This window comes from Cavia porcellus, unplaced genomic scaffold, assembly GCF_034190915.1.
Source record: "Cavia porcellus strain 051 isolate PalLab524CR breed Dunkin Hartley unplaced genomic scaffold, mCavPor4.1 scaffold_4, whole genome shotgun sequence".
Classification (NCBI taxonomy): domain Eukaryota; kingdom Metazoa; phylum Chordata; class Mammalia; order Rodentia; family Caviidae; genus Cavia; species Cavia porcellus.
This window is the reverse complement of record NW_026947487.1, coordinates 56182571-56203326: the sequence shown is the minus strand read 5'-3', so window position 1 is coordinate 56203326 and position 20756 is coordinate 56182571. Positions and strand designations below refer to the sequence as shown.

General features: G+C 41.9%; 1 protein-coding gene across 2 annotated transcripts in view; it reads left to right on the top strand.

Moving 5' to 3' along the window:
- The window catches only part of Slc6a2 (solute carrier family 6 member 2), a 49483-nt gene that overhangs the window by 9359 nt on the left and 19368 nt on the right, over positions 1–20756 (top strand). For both annotated transcript variants that reach the window (XR_010046917.1, XM_023560645.2), the window contains exons 3-5: positions 2363–2494; positions 4253–4490; positions 18872–19010. Coding sequence is in view for 1 of the 2 variants with exons in the window: in XM_023560645.2 (XP_023416413.2) it covers positions 2363–2494; positions 4253–4490; positions 18872–19010 (509 nt within the window). In the remaining variant the exon portion in view is untranslated. The remainder of the gene's footprint in view (positions 1–2362; positions 2495–4252; positions 4491–18871; positions 19011–20756) is intronic.

Genomic DNA, 20756 nt, shown 5'->3' with positions numbered 1-20756 from the left:
ATCCAAGAAATCTTGCCTCCTGCAGACTAGTTTCGGAAGACCCCCACCTTTTCTTCTCAAGCCCTTCCTTTTCTCCCTCTGCCTCCTCCAGTTCCCCATCACTCCTGGGCTACCCCACTCCTTACTGATCATTTCCCACCCTCTCTCTTTTCCTGAGGTTCTCCTTACTTGCATAGGTAACCACTTTAATGACCTTAGGGACCTCTGATTTCCTTTTCTGAGGACTTGGTACTTGCATAGAGGATTCCAGTATCCCCCTGCAACCAGCAGGGATTTAATGATGTGCTGTCTGACATTGTGAGATGCACTCATAAGACAATGCTTTATTTTTAAAAAACTAAATCCATTAAAAAATGGATCTGAACCTCTTTCGCTTCTTTTCCTTGTGAGATTATGTGTCAGTGCACAAAGTCTAGGTGTTCCCTTGCATATATTTTTGTGAAAAAAAATATATATCGCAATGGGGTTGTGCATTTCTTGGTGCTGAGTTCCTTACTTGATATGTCCTGCCTGTGTTTTTCAAGCTCTTCCAGTCAGCCCAGCACCAACACAGCAAGAGTGGCCTTAAGCCAAGACAGAATTTGAGGCTTATGGCTCCTGAAGTTCACAGGTCTGTGTGAGGTTGGTTGTAGCTGGCACCACCACATGTGAAGTGTATCCAGGACACAAAAATGTGGCAGGTATGATCCTAGCAAGGCAGTGGCTTTTAGGAGAGCTGAATCTAGCCTTGGCTTCACAGAGCCATTGCAGGCTGCTTCTCAGCAGACCTCAGTCAACCTAACACCCATATATGACTCTTCGGCTCTGCCTACTTTCTTTCTGTAAGCAAACTCAAGCCAGCCAGCTGGTTGATGCCCTCTTTTAGAAGGCTTACAAAGTAGCAATGTCCACTGGTCAGTATTCTGATTTTCATTCATACTGCTCAACCACTCTATCATTCTTGAATATTCTTGATCTATGTTCATTGAAATGAAGCTCTGACTGGCTCACATCAAAACCACTCCAAGAAGAGACCTGCCCACTCCACCAGTGACCTTGTTCTCTTCTGTACCCTCCTTTTGCTCTGACTCAATCAGCGAGAGAAGCGATGGCTCTCAGACTGGGCAGTTCACCTGCTTATTGGTAGTACTGCCTGGAGGTTTCAACTTGTAAACTCAGGCCAAAGCTAGGAGCCTAGTTAATTGGCAGATGTCATTTTTGCCTCCCTTGCTGTGTAGAAAAGAACTGAGTCACTGGACCTATGGGACTGCTTAGTACCTTACTTCCTGCTCCTCCTTCTGGCTCCACTCATCCACGAGGAGAAATAGATGCAGTTCAGACAGATCCAGGTTTGTAGCCAAACTGCATACTCAGTAGTTCTGACCAGCAACTTAATTTTTCTCACTGTCAGTTTCCTTGACTGTAAAATAGGATTCGTGGAGAAGGAGCTGGTGGTTTTCAGCCTAGACTGACACAGCAGTGTCAGAATCCACTAAATTCACCTGAAGTTGCCAGGGTACACCGAGAGATGACTCTGGAACTATGACACTTCTAGTCTCATCAGGGATTCTCCCAGGGATTAGTTTCTGCTCACTGTCGAGGAATGCCTGGAATTTCTGCCATGCTCAGGGTGGGCATCTGCCCTGGTCAGAGCCTTGAGCTTCTGTTCCCTGGGTTTTAGCTCTTGCCTGTAGTAGTGTAAGTTCAACTGATTGGAAGACTTGAATGTAAATCCTCTTCTGTCATGTACCAGTAACACCACCCACAAAGTCAGTTCTCTTCTCTGTCCCTCTATTTCCTAGGTGTCAAAGTGACCTTGGCTGCATACTATGTGTGTGGGCTGCTGTGAGACTAATATGAATTCAATGAGATCCCAGCCACATGTACTTGACTTTACAGTGATACCTCTGACATCCATGTGATCATAATTGGAAACCTGCTCATATGTAGCTAGCTTTAGTCTCTCTCCAAACTCAACTTATTACCTATAAAAGGGAAGGTTTGAGTTAGATTGACATTGCCAGAGTGATTTCAAAAAGCTTACGTGTTCACATGAATTTGGTAAAGGCCACACTTGGAATTTTCCTTGTTGTGCTTCATAGGAAGAGTCTGCCAGAAATAAACCTATTTAGCTTTGCTTAACCTAGACTTTACTAATTTGTCTATCGAACATCATTATGACCACAATTACTAGTGATATTATTATTCTGCTGTGATTTGTTTTAACTGCTATGCATAACTCTATTTACCTGTCATAAAACACACCCTGGGAAATGGCCAAGTGAACAGATGAACTGGGATCCTAGCAGCTCTTGTAGACACGGACCAAGCACTTCAAGGGAGTGGTGTCTCATAGATCACACTCTGCTTCTGTGTCCCTCAGGTGCCTTCCTGATCCCATACACCCTGTTTCTCATCATTGCTGGGATGCCTCTGTTCTACATGGAGCTGGCTCTGGGGCAGTACAACCGGGAGGGGGCAGCCACAGTGTGGAAGATCTGCCCTTTCTTCAAAGGTAAACAACCAGCCTGGGAGAAGTCAAAGGTTTTCCCCAAATTTTTCCTTATTGACCCAAGGAAATCTGCTCCAAAGGTGAGATATAAGATAGACCAACTCTCTTGTGAGGATCACAAGTATTGATCAGGTCAAGAGCATCCACTAATTCAAAAGTCACATGTAGATATTTGGAGTTAACAGAATAGTATTAGTGTAGAAAGTCTGAAAACTTGGCCTTCAGTCCAGACTATGCCAGCTGTATGACCAGAAAGAGTCTATTTTTATGCATGGTAAATGCTTAGAGAAATGGCAGAAGTACCCAGCACACATCTCTCTGCTCTCTATTCTTGTGACCATTCCAGACTTGATAAGTTGATGCTGGATATTTTCAAGCTCAAGAAGAAAGCTACCTCACACAAAATTCCTAGTACAATATCCACAGCTGACTAATTACCACTGGGATCTCAGATGGGCCTACTTGCATTTGGATCTTAGAGTATATCTGGAAAAAGCCATGACAACAGTCATTCCTTGGCCCCTAGATCATTGGTGACACTGAGCAAAACTTAGAGTCTCCCAAGTAGTGATTAGAGTCTCCCAGTGGTGATGAGGACAAATGTGATTTCCTTGACTCTTTTCTGAGTTGCAAGTGTCTTAAAGTATATTCTGTATACTCAGTCCTATACACAAGTCTTACAAGACATGTATTGTATCTTTTCTGTTTAATTGCCATAAACTCAGCTCAAACTGGAATTAACATAAGAGGAAGTTTTTGGATAATGTGACAGTAAAATCCAGGGATCAGGTCAAGTACAGCTTACTCCAGATATTAAAATTGTATTGTCTGAAATTTCTCTCTGAGGATCAAGTCTGTTTTCTTCTATATTAGTATCATTCCTACATATGTTCTCTCAATTGCTAGCAAAGATAGCCATAAACAATGGCCTACCAAGTTTAATAAAAATACTTTATACATTCATTGCTTCTTTGAAGGTCCAAGAGAAGACTCTCATTGGTTTGACTTGACTCACATGCTTACCTATTAACCAATAACTGTGGATACAGAGAAGTGGCTCTCTGATTGGCCAGTCCTGCATCATGTACCTATGACTAGACAAAGGATTCAGGTGATTACTCTCAAGCAAACCTCACAGGATAAGACTTGCTTAAGGATAGTCTAAGCAATAGATAAGCAATGCTGGGTAGGCAAGAAAAAAAATTGTCTTCTTTATGACAAAGCCACACAATTAGTCCTAATGGAACTGTTCATGGACTCAGAAAGGCAATATGTTGGCCAGTGAAGCAGGTAATTGAGAGAGGAATTCACAGAGCAAACTGGGCTAAGTTCTGATTGGTGAAGGTTCTCCTGAAAGCAGATCCAAAGCAAGGACTTAAGTGTAACAAATCATTTGGGGAAACGGTTTCAGGAATAAGGAAAGGGAGTCATCCCATAAAGGGCATGTCATCAGGTCATGAGGATGGAGTATGAAATATTCCACCATGTTTTTCTGGAAAAGGGGAGAGAGAGTTCTGATACTCCTTACACAGCTGCTCCCTGGGGCATAACTCCCAATTAAGTGAGCACAGAGGGCTACAGTGGCAAGACAGAGTCAGGAAAAGGAATAGTGGGTGCCTGTGGAATGTAGTGAGACTCTGACATTCCATTACAGAAAAGGAGTCTTAGGTGTTGGGGAGTGCAGTGCTCAGAGCCAACTCCCCTGGAGCTGCGGCTCCAGGGCTGGGCTTGGGGAAGCCAAACCTCTGTGTCCCCACACAGGAGTTGGTTATGCTGTGATCCTCATGGCCCTCTACGTTGGCTTCTACTACAATGCCATCATCGCCTGGTCGTTCTACTACCTCTTTGCCTCCTTCACTTTGAGCCTGCCCTGGACGGACTGTGGCCACGCCTGGAATAGCCCCAACTGCACTGACCCTAAACTCTTCAACAGCTCTGTGCTGGGCAACCACACCAAGTACTCCAAGTACAAGTTCACACCGGCAGCAGAGTTTTATGAGTAAGTCACAGACTCCTCATGTTGCATGCACTGAGGCCTGGGCAAGATCTTAACCCAACACTAAAACAAATCATGAGAGAAGGGAGTGGCACACTAGTCAGCTTTCATGATGTTATAGGCTGAGTTAGAGGATGAGGATACAAAATTTGAAGGAGCTTCTGGGGTGAAGCAGGAGAGTAGAAATGGAGAGCCGATATTCCTGCAAACAGACGAGGATGCAAGATGGTGTGAGAGAACAGATGTGGTCTTTAAGAAGTAACAAGCACTTTGGAGAGGAAAGATTCCCTAAGGAACTAAAGCCAGTGAGTGGGAGAAGTTGGTTGTGGGAAGGAAAGACTTTAACTGGGGAGGGAAGAAAGACCTATCAGAGGTGGCAACCTAGGAACTGACGCTGTCAGCCAAGGAGACACCCACGAGGTTAGGGTGTTGCAGTTAAAACCCAAGTCAACCTGTCCACAAAGTTGTCCTCTGATCTGCTTTGTGCTGCTGCCCCTTGAGGGCTTCCATGGGGAAAGTAGTTGGAGCTGAAAGCTAAGTTAAAGCAGGTCAGTACATACAGCTTAGTGATTGAGAAGTATGTGTGTGTGTGTGTGTGTGTGTGTGTGTATAAAGGACTCTAGATGCTGGTGAAAGATAGAAAATTGTTAAAAACTAAAGAAAAAGTTAAGATGATTTTATACATAGCAAAGTTTTAACATTTGTGCACTTACCTGTCACCCACTTTTCATAATGGTGAAACCTTATATAAGTAAGAACAGTTATGGAATTCAGAAATTATCATTCACATAGTACACATTAGCTAGTTTACTATAGACCTCATGTGAATTCCCCCAGTTTACTAGCTAATTCCATCTTCTGGTACTGAGTTATCATGCCTCATTAGCTTCCTCCAATCTGTGAGAGTTCTGTGTTCTTTCCTTGAGTTTAATGATCTTGACACTTTTGAAGAATATTGGCCAGTTATTCTGTGAACTATTCCTTGATTCAAGTTTGTTTGTTGTTCTTTCATAGTTAGACTGAGGGTGTGCATTTTTGGCAAAAAAAAAAAAACATGGAGATGATGCTGTGTCTTTCTCAGTGCATCTTGTCAGGGGGACATGATGTCAACCAAAAGTCATTACCATAGTGTTTGCCTTGTTATGATTTCTATTTCACATATATCTTAGTATAGCTTCCTGAATATTTATTCTATAAAATAATCTATAATCATTTTTATTTTAACTTGTTGCCCTTTCTATCCTGTCATCACTATTGCATCCTTGTATGTCCTTGAGGAAGGAAATGATAATATTGGTTTTAGCCACAAAAAATTTTAAATATTCACCTTGATCTGTGCTGAGATTGTACTGTCAACTGTAACATCTACTACCACCTACTCAGACATAGGTGAGTCCCATGTGAGCAACCCATATACATGTGCTAGCAAGCAAGCACAAAGTACAGGTTATAAGCTGTGAGGCAAAGAAGATAAATCCCATTGGATCTTCATCCTCAGGATTCATATGATCAAAGTACAGGTTATAAGCTGTGAGGCAGAGAAGATAAATCCTATTGGATCTCCATCCTCAGGATTCATATGATTCACTGACATGTTAACATCATATGATCTACAGCAAAAGTCCTTACACAGTTCTACACATTTTGGGTCTTGTACAATACATAGTTCACTGTTACATAATTTCTTGTTTAACTTTACCCTTTAAAATACTAAAAGTGATTGGCTAACATGTCTCAACAGGCAATAACCCAGAGTTGACCCAGGAGCTGTGTGGTCTGCTCTTCCTGGTCTACAGCAAGATTTTGCAATTTCTAAGATAATAGAAATGCTCCAAACCTCATGCTCTGATATATATTCACTCATCATGTGTGGTTTCCAAGCAGTCAAAATATGGCTAGTAACTGAGGAACTGAAAATTTAATTTTATTCAATTTTAATTTGTTTATCTTTCACCAGATACATGTAACTAGAGGTTTGCATGTGGGAAAGCAGGAGTGGAGAACGAGAAAAAAATTTTAGACATACTCTGTTTCATCTTATGGATTCCCTAAGCCAAAGATCTAGAAACAAGTCCTGGTTGTTAGAATTTGAGGGTACCCTACAATCATCTCTATTCTTGTCATCTTGGTGCAGCAGAAGGTCCTCTTTGGCTAAAAATGATCTCTGTAAAGTCTGGTGTTTCCTAATTCATAGTGTATCTGTGTGCACAGGACCAATAATTAGCCTTAGTGGGCCAGCTTGGAGAATTTATAAAGGGTCCTTTGCCAGCATGTCCACTTGCCTCCATCTATGACTCAACTAGATTTCCAGACGACGAGCCCAAAATTATATGGACCCAGAAATACTCTTGTTACTTAAAGTGAACATCTGGTATAAGTATCCATGTTAATTCCTGTCTTCTTCACTGACATGTTAACAGACCATTTACCAGGTATTGGATTCTCTGCCACTTTTTTCATCTGAATTATTTGGACTGAAGCTTCATGCCAGTGTACTAAAGATTTGGTGACTCTTCTCCTTCCTGCACACACAAAGAGGCCTCACAGATGAGACAAGAAAGCCCATGGCCACATAGCTAGTTCTATGCAGAGACAAGATTTGGACCGAGACAGTACTTGCCCTTGCTCATGAAAACCATGAGGCTGAACATCTGGTTTAATGCTGGAGCTGGGGGCCCGGCTTTCCTCACTGTGGTCCCAGATCTTCCAGGCATCAAAACTGAAAAGCGTATCGCCTTAACCTGTGTGCTGTCTGTGTGCTGTAAATGGCTTTTATTATTGAGAGGTGTTACCAGAGTCACATCCTATATTTATCTGTTACTTAGGTTGTTTTTTTTCCTGGTTATTGTGCAAAGTAGTTCTTCTATACTATCTTTTAAAACTGACCACTGTTGTCTAAACTTATCTTACGAATGAATCGATGGACACAAAGCAGTAAATGACTTGTGTGAAGCCATCCAGGTTAGAAATGACATTCAAAGTGAGTTTGAATCCAAATAGTCATGGTACAGGGCTCAAGCTCTTAACCCAGAGGTTCCAATCTTGGCTGCACATTAGAATCACCTAGAGGGTCTTAAAGCACACTGCTGCCTGGATCCTGTGCCCCAGACACTTGGTCTCATATTTCTTGGTATAACCAGAACATGTGGATTTTTATTAATAGTTTCTCTCATGGTTCTGGGAGCCAATGTTGAGGGTCTTTGTCCTCGCTGCAGTACTCCCTTGTGTTAGAACAAGACACCCATTGGGGTCAGACAGGAATTAGTATGGACCCCTTCAGTCTCATGTCATGGAAAAATCTCGGATCACCTTCATTCTTGTCCCAAGAAGCATGACCTCAGAAGATCTCAGAAATTCTGGAGAGCTTTCACATGGAGGTTTTAAGTCTCCTTATTTTATGAGTGTGGTTTCAACAGGGAGTCGGTGAGGATGGAGGGCAGAGGGGGCTGCTAATCCATGTGATTGGCTGCATTCTTTCCCTCTTATTCTCTCTGAGAGGAAAAAGTATGTTTTTCCTTTGGCTCTTGGCAATCTCAGTCCTTATAAATCATAACAGAAAAAGATGACTTTGTCCTCTCTAGGGTCATTAGTATCTGATTCCTGCTCTGATGTCTTTATGGCCAGTGTATCTACCCCAGCAGAGACACCCAACAGGAGATAGAGAGGAGAGTTGAGTTTGAAGAACCTGATAATTTTGATTCTAGCCTAAACTTCCTCCAGGCCCAGGAATGAGCAGAATATGGTGGCAGGATAGTACATTTTTGTTTGGAGGGTCAAGGCATCTTGGGGGATTATGGTGGGGAGAAGAACCTTAGTTCTGCAGTGTTCTGCCCTGTAGACCTTCCTTCTCCTCTTAACTCACCCTCCACTCCTGCAATCTCATAGCTATCCTGAACTAGGTCCTAGCACCTCTTCATATCCAAGTGCCATTTAATCGTCACAGATCATGGAAGTGAAAATTACTCTCATTTTAAAAATTAATAAAATGTAGTTTGAGGCATATGGTAGAACTAGGATCTGAACCAAAGCTGATGCAAGATTTGCACCCTATATGGAGCCTGTCTTCTGTCCTTATCCTCTGTCATGTTAGAGTCTCCAGTGGGGCTATATTTTAGATGTACAGGGTTGTTTTCAGGCCAATAGGAGACCTGTTCTTGCATTTCTTCCTCACCTTGGCCCTGCCTGCGTGCTTCATGGAGGATGGTACTAACTCATGAGTTACCTCTGCATTCTTAGAGCACAGTGATTCTTTTGTTTCAGTGTTTCTGTCTTAAAACCTCTCAGTTTGTGAAGCCAGCAGTTGGGACTTCCAGTGCCAACCCTGAGGAGCTCAGATAATTTTTCCTTTCCCCACACCTCCTGGCCCATTCTGTTACCATATTGCATTCATTTAAGGTGACAGGGTGAACATGTCATTCAAGAGAACAAAACCGTTATTCTCCCTGGGCTCCGGGCCTGAAGCCAAAGAGCCCCACAGCTCAAAAGAGACTCTGAAGCTCTGGCTTTATCTGTGTAAGGGTGTTTTGTGGAAACATGTGAGTGGCACTAGAAAATGTTTATCCTACGCCTCCTCCTGGTGAGGAAGAGGGATCTCCCCCTACCCACTTATTAGAGCTCTGCTTTTTCAAATGTCAAGTGAGAAACTGAACCCTTTTGGCCATAGGCTTCGGAAAGCCTGGACAGTTCTCTTAACAATGATTCATTTTCACTAAATTGCTGGAAAACTAAAATGAACCCAAGTTTCTTGTACCAACCCCTATGGCTTGTGCCTGCTGGACAGACAAGTCTAGATTCTCATTTTTTCTCCAGGCAATAAACTCCGGACTCTAGATCTTATCAAGAAAATGTCTAGACACCCACTGCCACTCTAAAATGGCCTTCAACAGATGTGTGTGGGATCATCCAGGCCCCAAAGGGTACATCACAGCCATCTGTTTGGTCACTAGAAGCATTTTTAGTAAGTTTCAGGGAAAGCACTGATGTCTTGGTGACTTTTTCGTGATTTTAATAGTGAAAGCAGTGAAATGATGGTTGGCATCATTTAATATTTGGTAAACAAAACCATGGGAAGATGAAGCATTAAGCATCAGATGGGATCAGGATGGTCTATATCTTTGGATATGTCCAGCCACCCCCTTCCCTTCCCTTCCCTTCCCTTCCCTTCCCTTCCCTCCCTTCCCTTCCCTTCCCTTCCCTTCCCTTCCCTTCCCTTCCCTTCCCTTCCCTTCCCTTCCCTTCCCTTCCCTCCCTTCCCTTCCCTTCCCTTCCCTTCCCTTCCCTTCCCTTCCCTTCCCTCCCTTCCCTTCCCTTCCCTTCCCTTCCCTTCCCTCCCTTCCCTTCCCTTCCCTTCCCTTCCCTTCCCTTCCCTTCCCTCCCTTCCCTTCCCTTCCCTTCCCTTCCCTTCCCTTCCCTCCCTTCCCTTCTCTTCCCTTCCCTTCCCTTCCCTTCCCTTCCCTCCCTTCCCTTCTCTTCCCTTCCCTTCCCTTCCCTTCCCTTCCCTTCCCTTCCCTTCCCTTCCCTTCCCTTCCCTCCCTTCCCTTCCCTTCCCTTCCCTTCCCTTCCCTTCCCTTCCCTTCCCTTCCCTTCCCTTCCTTTCCTTTCCCTTCCCTTCCCTTCTTTTCCCTTCCCATTATTTCCTCTCTCTTCCCTTCTTTTTCTTCCATCCTTTTCTCTCTTGCAAAATATCTAAGTCAGGGATGATTTTTGAGTCGAGACCATCCAGATAAGGTTTTTCAGGCTGGCTAATTGGATTGGGGATGTGCTCTTGGCTGCAGGAATAGAAGATTCTAATTCCCAAAGGTCTCAGAACATCCAATGACTATAGAAAGTGACTTGCTATTGCCAGGAACAAAGAACAGGGTGTGGCAAAGTGGGAATGAATTTGGCAGGGGTGGATTATGACAGATCTCAGATTCTGAAAGACTGACATGTGTGCCTGTTAGATCAAAAATTCACAACCTTGAAGCTTTTGATTTGGGATTGGATAATTCTTTCTTGGGAAGTAGGGGCAGGGTGACTACTTCCTGTGCATTTGGATATTAGCAGCATCCTTGACCTCTACCCACCAGAAACCAGCAGCATCCTCCTTCCATCCAGATACATAACAGCCAAAAATATCTGCACATTGGGATCCTGTTGAGAAACACTGTTTTAGGTGACAAGAGTCATTACAAGATTTTGGGTCCATACAGTTATGGTAACACTGGAAGGATTGCTACACAGGAGTACAAACTGTGAATCAAAGGAGGCCATCAGGAGGTAGAGACAAGGTTTGGGGGGTTATGGGGTAACTTTCAATAGTCCTGGAGGGACAGAATATGGGTTGGGCCTGAGATGGGGCCAGTGAGTTTAGGGGAAAGTGAGGAGCTGTGCAAGAGACAGGTTTAAGATGGCCAGGCGTAGTGACCAGATGCATGGAGCGTTGAGACAGGGCAAGCAGTTCAAAGCCATAGTGGTTGGCCTGGGGCTTTGAAGACAGAGGCTTTTCTGGAGGAGGGAGCACCTCCCTTGGGGAATCTTCATCACCTACACAACTCTGCTCACTTTTCCACATATGCTTACATGCCCCTTTCCTTTCACTACACCTATGCATCCCATCAACTCATCTTGCCCTCCCAGTGGCCTGCAGAGGAAGCTCCAGCCACCTCCTTGAGGAAGTCCAGCTGGTTACTTCCCTAGGGTTGAGCTTTGCTGACACTCCTTGACTTCTTTGCTGATGCCTACAGGGTGTGGACCCAGTCATACTGAGAGTTACAGCGGTCATTTGTGGACCTTTTCCTGGGTTCCTGCAGTGTGTCACCCTCTATAATTTAATCTTCATGGGAGCCATTTTACTGAAGTGGTACAAGGCTCAAAGACAGGGCAAGTTTGCATACGCACTGTCCCCTTGCTTGGGAGCTCTGTGTAGACTTTTGCCCTCAGCTTATCACCAGCCTCCTGCACATTTCCTGGTTCACAGCAGAGTTCAGGGAGCCTGTGGAAGCCTGATATGGTGACAGGCACCTGTAATAACTGCACTTTAGGAGGCTGAGGCAGAAAGATTGTAAATTGAGCCTAGTCTGGAGAACTTAGTGACCTAGTAAGATCTTGTCTCAAAAAATATAAGAAAGAGAGAGGGAAGAAAAGAGACAGGAGAGTGACTGGGATGTAGCTCAGTGTGAAGGTCCTAGGTTAAGTCCCCAGTAACAGAGGGAGAGAGGAGAAAGGGGAGAAGGGAGAGTGGAGAGAGAGAGGAGAGAGGAGAGAGGAGGAGAGAGGAGGGGGAGAGAGAAAGAGAGGGAGAGAGATCTCAGGTTCTTAACACAGGGCCAGGACAGGAACCGGCTTTGTCTGATTCCAAATCCTGGATAACTTGTATGCCACATTGTTCTATTTACTTCATGTTATTGCAAATAGTAGACATTTCTTATGAATAATGAGTGAATGAAACAAACTACACATCACTAATGGTGGCTTTTCATCTGCCCAGAAATAAACCTAGGGTAATAAATTATTACCCTAGTAAAGGATAAGCTAGACAGCTTTCCACACTTGAGATGCGTATTTTCTTCATATGCCTTGTGTCATACAGGGCCTTTCCTACTGCTTCTAGGAAAGGTAATCATTGATTGACCTCTCTCTTGTGGGCTTATTTGACCAACCAAGCTCCCAAAAAAGTTCCAAAAGCACTTCTTAGAAGCTTCTTTGGGCCTTTTGTCCCACAAGTACTCTACTTCTTGGCAACTTTGTTTTCCTCCAGTTGATCTACAGTTTGAGTGGGTCTCTGATCCTTTAGCTTCAAGCTTTACCTGTCTTTTCATATCACTTGAAAAATTTGGGATTCTAGGCCTCATTCCCTAAGAATTCTAATTTAACTGGTTGATTGAAAGACTCAGACAGCAGTAACTTTTTTTTTCAAAGTAAAAGGACAGCAATGTAATTTGCAAATTCATCTGAGCTAATGTGATTTTATTAATATTCAGCAAAATAGGCTTTAAGGCAAAAAAGATTATAAGAGATAAAGAAGATCATCAAAAATGATTAAAAGGTTGAATTCAAAAAAAGACACAACAATTTAAAATGTTTTGGCTGTGGATAACAGAGCCTCAAGAGAGCTAAGGCAACATCATCCTAACTACAAAGATAATGTAACTCGACACCCTTAGTGGAGGATTTCAACATACCGTTCTCCATAACTGATAAGTGAACAAAACAGTCATTAAAAGTCAGTAACAGGCAAGAAGCTTTCCCTGATGGATATGCATAAAACACTGTACCCAACAGCTACAGAACAGACTCTTCAAGGATACACAGCAATTATGCCATTGCCAAAACTGGGCCAGAAAGTGACTCTTACCAAAGTTAAAAGAACAGATTTCATACAGACCAAGTACTCTAACTACAAAGGAAGAAAGCTGGAAACTGGTACCAAAGAGATCACCAGAAAAACTTCACTGGCTTGGAATTTAAGGAACACACTTCTAAATAATTTATTGTCAATGAAAAATTATTAATGCAAATCAAAGCTGTTCTGAATGGATCAGTTCAAAAGCATTACACATAGAAACTGGTGGGAAGCAAACAAAGCATCAGTGGGAAGTGAATCATCTTTTTTTCCTTGTTTTTATTTAAGGAGAAAAAGAAAAAAAATAGAAAAAGGGTACAAGTTATACAGAATTTCAGAAAACATAAACAGTAGGAAATTTCTAGTTAATAGATTACATATTGTTATCTTAGAAATAGTTGTTCAAGTTACAAAATTAAAGCATATAAAGTAGACTTTCAAACAGTGAGACTGGAAACAGTTTTGTTCAATGATCCAACAAAACTCAGTAATATAGTTATCTACCTTATACACTTAAATATATATGCAGTTATATTCTTTAGAGAACTTTCTTTTCCTTTCTTTTGTACAATGACAATTACACATTTTGGGTTTTATTACTCCCACAGTTCTTATTACTTTTTTTTTGAAGAGAGTAAAACCAAATGTGACATAACAGAACAGAGTCAATCAAATCAAAAGGATGGACATAATAGATAATGTAAAAACAAAATACTAGGTGATCAACAATGGTTACCATACTGCCTCTTGCTATCTTAAAAAGAATTGCCTATATCATCAGTTATAATAAAATTGAACAAAACAGTAAAGAACAAAACCAAAACATTGGAGACATTACAGGACTTTAAAAGAAGATAAGAGTCAACTGGGTTGGGCGTCATAATGAATCTTATTGTCTTCACAGTTTTGCCTATACTTTCGAACTTGGTACTATCAAGCAAAGCAGAATAGAGGAAAATCAGTCAAAGCAAGATGGTGAGGGCTATACAGGGTTTCAAATCAAGTTAATAGGAAATCAAAGTGGGTTACTATAATGTATCCTGCTTTTTAAATTTTTCCCTTAATTAAAAAGATAAAGAAGTAAATAATTTTTAGAAAAGGAGATTGAGATAAAAGAGGGCATAACAACAAACCAGCGCAGGTCAAAGCATAACCATTTAAGCAAAATAGTGTTGCACCACAAGATATCCTGACATAAAAGTAGTTACCATAGTGTCTCTTTCCTTGAAATCTTTAAGTATAATTTCGTATAATGTAGCACCAAACATATCAAGACAATGTAAAACCATTCAAGAGAATGACAGTATTACAGGGTATTTAGAACCAACTATCAGAAAATGAACAGTGGTTTCTGTATAATCTCCTTGTCTATAAAAGTTTTTACTTATCATATATAATAAAATCCAATAAGATACAACCTTTTAAGACTGATGGAGACAGAAGAATAAAAGCTTGATAGGACTTCAAAGCAAGATGATACTAAATCAGCACTAGCTATTATGATGTCTTGTTTTCTCCAAAATAGCTGTTCCTACCATCCAATCTTCTCTGCCTCATTTCTGTTGAGCTCTTTTTCTGTCGTTTGTTGTCAGTTTGTCTTCTTCATTTCACTTTCTGCTCCATTCATTGTGGCCTCTCTGCCACTGTTTCTGAAGTCTTGGTATTTTCCTTTTTTAGAATATCCTGCAGTATTCTCTGTAGAGTTGAATTGGTGGTTGCAAATTCCCCTAGTTCCTCTTTATCCTGGAAGCACCTTGTTTTTCCATCAATTTCTAGGGACAGTTGTGCAGGATATATCAATCTTGGCTGGAGGTTGTTATCTTTCAAAGCTTGAATTATTTCCCCCCATGCTCTTCGTGATTTGATGGTTTATGCCGAGAAGTCTGCTGTAATTCTGATGGGTGTTCTCTTGTAGGTTATCTGTTTCTTGTCTCTGATGGCTTTTAGTATTCTGTTCTTATATTGGATTTCTGGAATTTTGATTATTATATGCCTGGGTGTAGCTCTGTTTGGGTTGTAGGTGGCTGGGATCCTGTATGTCTCATACATCTGAGTATCTTTACCTTTTGCTAAATTAGGGAAATTCTCTTGGATTATTTCTGTGAATAGCTTTTGTAGTCCATTTGTTTGTGTCCCTACTTCTTCTTTTATATTCTTAATTCTTAAGTTATAGATCCTCTTATCATCTTCTAGCCTTTGTATTATTGCTGTTTGTTTTCTTGTCGTTTTTAAGTTTTTCATTTCCTGTTCCCATTTTACAAATCTGCCCTCCAATTCAGATAACCTATCCTTAGTTTCTTTCAAGCTGTTATGCCCGCTTTTGATAGAGTTTCTAGTTTCCTGGTAATCTCTTTGAACCTGCTTCACGTATTCTATGTTTTCTCTATTTTCTCCATCAAACAATTCTCCCCTTTTTTTCTGTTCTTCCATTCCACCATCTGTTTTTTCTTGGGCGGTACTTAGCATTTCTCTCACTATTCTACTTATATCTTGCTTTATTGCACTAAATACTTCACTTTTGAACTCATCTATGAGGCTCTGGAGATACCGCTTTATGTCTATTAGTGCCGTGTCTGATATTGCATGTTTTCTGTCTTCCTTTGCATTTCCCTTTCCTGGATCAGTGTTCTCAGGATTGGGGACTGAGGACCCTTTCTTGTTGCTTCCTCTTCCCATACTTTTTGTTCCTTCCATACAAGCAAATGTTGGAGGCCCAATTTTTTTCTCTTTGTCAGTTACAGTTTGTTTGAATTGCACCAGCTAGGTGTTCCCTAGGAGTGTACTAGGGAGACACAGACCTGGGCAGCCTATGCTGGGCCTGCCCCTCCAGGTCAACCTACCTAAGGTTTCACCGCTAGGGTGCACCTCCAGGCACTGGGACCTCGTTTGGGCTAACCTACTGGGTCTTAGTCAGTGGCATCACACAGGCCAGGCACTCCCCACCAATCCCGCTTGAGAGGGGAATATGCGGCTAATGTCACTACAGTGTCCTGTTCTGGCAAGTCTGCCCAGTCCCAGTATGTCCTTTGCTGGAGCTTCCTACTCTATGAAAGGGTCCCCGTTCCGCTCACTCACCGCAAGTCGATGTAGGGCTCCCTGCTAGTCCTGCTCTCAACTCCATTCACAGATTCCCGCTCTCAGAGCTTTTGCACATCTCTCTCCCTGCCCTGCAGATTTGGACACAGTAATGGCAGCAGGAAATTCAAATCACAGCTTCCAGTGACGTGGGTTCTAGCTTCCGTGCTGAGATTTTATCTGTTCCTGTTATAGCACCAGGATTGGATTTCCACTTGGTTTCTCTTAGCTTAGTTCATTCCTGGGTCGACAGGGTGTATCTCCCCTTGCTTAGGACTCTTCATACTGTACCATTCCTGGATTTTAAGCAGGGTATCTCAGAGAGCCTCCATAGCTGCTGCTATCTATCTGCCATGTTCTCCTGGAAGTCAGAAATGAATAATCTTAAGCATTTATGAGTCAGGCATCCACTAAGAAGATGAACAAACTTAAAACATGGGCTAGGGGTGTGAGCCAGTAGTAGAGAGTTGCTTGTGTTCAAGCGGCCCTGTGTTTCATTCTCAGCACCACACAGACACAACACCCAATGCTGCCCAGACTGTGCCAGCAGTAACTTTTTAATGATAAGATATTTTTAAAGTTTTATTTTAAGTTAGTAATTTTTAAAAGCTCCCTAGATGATTCTTATGTGTGGGTTAAGAACACTACATTTGTTGAAAGGGGTCAAATTGTATTGATTCTCTTTACCTGTACTTTTCCTTGGAGATGGAGAAAAAGGAGAAAGGAAAGAGCAGGAGGAAGAAGGAATGAGAGAAGCGGGGAGAGAGAGAGAGAGAGAGAGAGAGAGAGAGAGAGAGAGAGAGAGAGAGAGAGAGACTCACCTACCCATTGCAGTGTGTAACATTTTTGCCATCAATGAGTTCTTGCTTGGGATTAAAACATCACGCCAGGGAAAGAGATATATTAAATCACTGTTTGCATCTATCCCTTTTGTAAATATTTGTCAATCAGCCTCTTTCTGAACAAACCACAGGCTGAGAGAAAACACCTGTGAAACAAGGCACAGGGAAGTTAAGCTCCTCTGTGGGAAACTGTGCTTAGCCCAGGCAGTATGAAATAACTGAACAAATTGTTGGAAGTTTCCCATGACTCTGGGCAGGAGATGCTAAGAGAAGAAATGAGAGTACACAAGAAGTTGATCTTTCCAACTTCTTGGGGATGGTCCTAGGGGATCATCTTTTGTAGAAGATGGATTGTTGGGGCTTGCAAGAAAAGTTGGGGGTATTTATGTCTTCCTAACCCAACTATCTGCTTCTAGCAGGTATGGCTGCTATTCCTGGGCTGAACTCTGGGGACCTGGGTATGATTAATTTACCTCTGTATCTCAGAAGAGTGTTGCACACTCAGCCTTCCTATCTGAGAGCATTCCAGGATTCAGCACAGTGATTACAAATACTTGAAAACAAATTGTATTAGTGCTGAACATGAATACACAGTTGTTTTAGTTCCCTTTAAATAATACAATATAACAACAATTTACATCCCTTTGTATTAACAATCACAAGTAAGCTAGAGATGATTTAAAATATAAAGAAAGTAAGTGTGAAATGCAATAATATTTTATAAAAGGGTCTTGAACAGTCACAGATTCTGGTGTCCATGAGGAGACCTTGGAGCCGTCCTCCCATCCATACAGTTAACCTTGATTGATGTCATAGTGGCAGCATCTGGTAGCAAATGAGCCAGATGCCCCAGGAAATGAAAAGATGAAAGATTTATATCCAGAGAGCCTCCTAGGAGGAGGTGACATAGGAGCTGAGAATCTAAAGGTGTTCTTGGGCAGTCATTTAGTAAACTACAGCATGAGGATGTGAAACTCAGAGAAACAGGATAGAGGTGCATCCTGCAGATCCGTGAACCCTTCCCAAACTTACCCTATTTTTAAAGTATATTTAATTTTACCTTCAGGATACAAAGAACAAAAGCAGGGGCTGTGTACAGCAGTCCTCTGAGTGTGTCTGAGGGCCAGCTGAAGGGCAACCCTCAGAGATGATGGCATGGTTTGGGCACAGAACAAACCCCACAGACAGCAAGGTGTTCTCATTCTTCCTGTTTTGTCTGCCAGGGTATGAAATTGTCGGTGGTGAGGGACTTCCCTTCCCTGGGGTCTGCTCTATTGTTTCAACAATTGGTCTTATTTGACCTTGATTCTAACTGACTTTAATTTTAGACTCTATTTAGTAAATGATCATTTTGTTTGCAATTCTGTTTATGACTCCTTCATTGTAGATTGTATAAAGGACCTTAATATTTTCAAACTTCCAGAGTATTTCTTATTTGTTTGGACCTTGATTTAGAAACACATCATTTTATTGAAGGATAACATATTAGGAGAAGAATGTCACAAGCTGAACACAGCCACATGATCAGGTGTAGAAATGACAAGTGTACTAGAAATCCTCGAGTCCCCTCCAGGCTGTAACTCCCACTCGCCATCCCAAGGGATACATTTTTATCCCTCTAACCTCTTGGTTTAGTCTTGCCTTTAGCTGTATAGCACTTTAAATGGATGGAATTAAACTTCTGTCCCATCTCTTCTTTTCGGCTTGACTTCCATCTTATCCTTGGCTCTTTGTTGCTGAGACACAATGTCCAAAACCCACCATTTAAGAAGAAGTTAAATTTGGCTCACAGTGATGGTCCCTGGTTGACTGGTTTCAAGGCAGAAACTGCTCCATGAAAAGGCCTGGGTAGAGAAAAGGTACTCCCACCATGGTGACCAGGAAACAGGGCCAAGGGAGGCTATAGGAGAGTGGGGGAAGAGAAGCTTCTAAATCAGGCCCCCAGCTGCCCTGCTCTTGAGCAAGGCCTCACTTTCCAACAGTACACTCAACTGTCAATGAATCCAGTGGTGCACACAGCACTCCCATGACCTCACCACCTTCCAAACGCTCAACCTGAGAGTTTTGCTGTGTATTCTGGATCTAAACCATAACATCTACCCTGATGCTATCTTCCCTGGTCCACTCCCCTCTCCTCTGAGTAGGCGCGGGGTCCTACATCTTCACGAGAGTGACGGGATTCACGACATTGGCTTGCCCCAGTGGCAGCTTCTACTCTGTCTGATGCTTGTCGTCATCATCCTGTATTTCAGCCTCTGGAAAGGAGTGAAGACATCAGGAAAGGTAATGCTTCCTAGTTTCTATATTTGGGGGAGGCGGGTCTTGAAAAAAAATATTTTTCTGGCTATAACCATATGGTTGTTGAAAAGCTAACTTGGAATTAGGAGCTCAAGCCTGGGTCAGCCTGAGATATGCCTCTTATATAGAAAAGCACATCTTTTTCCTAATCCTGAGTTTCTCTGCCAGCAAGAGTGGATACAAATAAATATGGGCTCATTGTTTACTTCTAAATCTCTGTGAAAAGCAGAGATCAGGGAATGGGATACTACCAAGGGCCTTGAGCCAAAGTCTAAAGCTACTGTTAACATATTTTTGATATATTTTGAATTCTGACCTAAAACTTACTATGAATGTTGCAGTCTATTCTGAAATATAACCATTTACTGTATTATCAAATCAATAAGTCTTCCCTTAAATTTTTGAGTATAAAAGAATCCTCCAGAAGATATCCATGCTTTGGTTTTGTGCTTCCTTTTATGCTATCTTATGCACAACCAAGGGTGTTGGTGGTTTGGAGAAAAGAACACAGGGTCATATGACCTTTGAGGGCCAGTAGGAAGGTGGCATTCTGAATTTGAGCGACACTGCCCTCTAATGGTCAACCTGTCAGAGTTGGCTACATTAAAGAATCACTTGTGCTGATTCTTAGTCTAGGGGACATCAAGGGAACAAATGGGACCCTTGTGGTGCCTAGAACTTGAAGACGTAGCTGGGAATTGTGCTTTCCAACATTTTATTTAACTATTTCTGTGTAACAAACCACCCCAAAATGTAGTAGTTTAAACAATGACCATGTTTTGTCTCTGATGATTCCAAGAATTAACTGGGGTGGGCTAACTCTTGGGTCTCAACTGGGTGGCACAGTTTAAATGGTGCACGTACATTGCTGGGAACTGCTACTAGCTGGGAGCAAAGTTGGAGTTGTCAGTCGAATACGTTTCATTGTCTCCATGAAGCCTTTCAAGATTGCATCTCACAGTGTGGCAGCTGAGTTTCCACAGCATGTTCCATGCAGGCAACTCCCAGTGTGCATTATCTCTTCTAATTTATGCTTGCAGTGTTGTTATTATTGTCTTGTCTCAGTGACTAAAGCGTGTCTTGTGTTAAAGCCTAGAGTTCATATGGGAGGGCAATACACGGAAGCGTGAGTTCACAAGGGCATCGCTATTCACTGGTTTTGAAAAGGAGGGGAATGCATCAGAGTGTTTTGTAATACTCTAGTGGTCAGTTGGTTGGTTGGTTTTTTGTCTTAATTTTGAAAACAAAGATTAGGACAGGAGAACAGCAACCTTGTCAAGAACTGGAGATGGAATTTCCTAATAGCGTGTTGGACAGACAATGTCAGCCCTAAAAAAGTATTCAAACAAAATAAAGATTGAGCATAGAGCAAAACCAATCTAAGATCGCTGATATCCCAAAGCTAGCATATACTCAGTCTGCAGTAAATATTTGTTGAAAGACTGAGGAAAGGTGAATAAATACGTTTTGAGGACTACATCAAGTATTCTTTGGAATTCAATTCAACTTTCAAACATTTATGAACACCAATTATATGTTAATACAAGTGAAAAATGAGTAAGTAAGATAGTTGTTTTTTTCATTGCTTATAGGAGCTTTTTAATACAGAGGAGTTGTGGATTGGACAATGTATTGTGTCTCAATTCAGAGCTGTACATGTGTCCTATTTTAAATCAAGATCAATAATCATAAACTCTATATACTATTATGTATCTTATTTTTTAGTTTTAA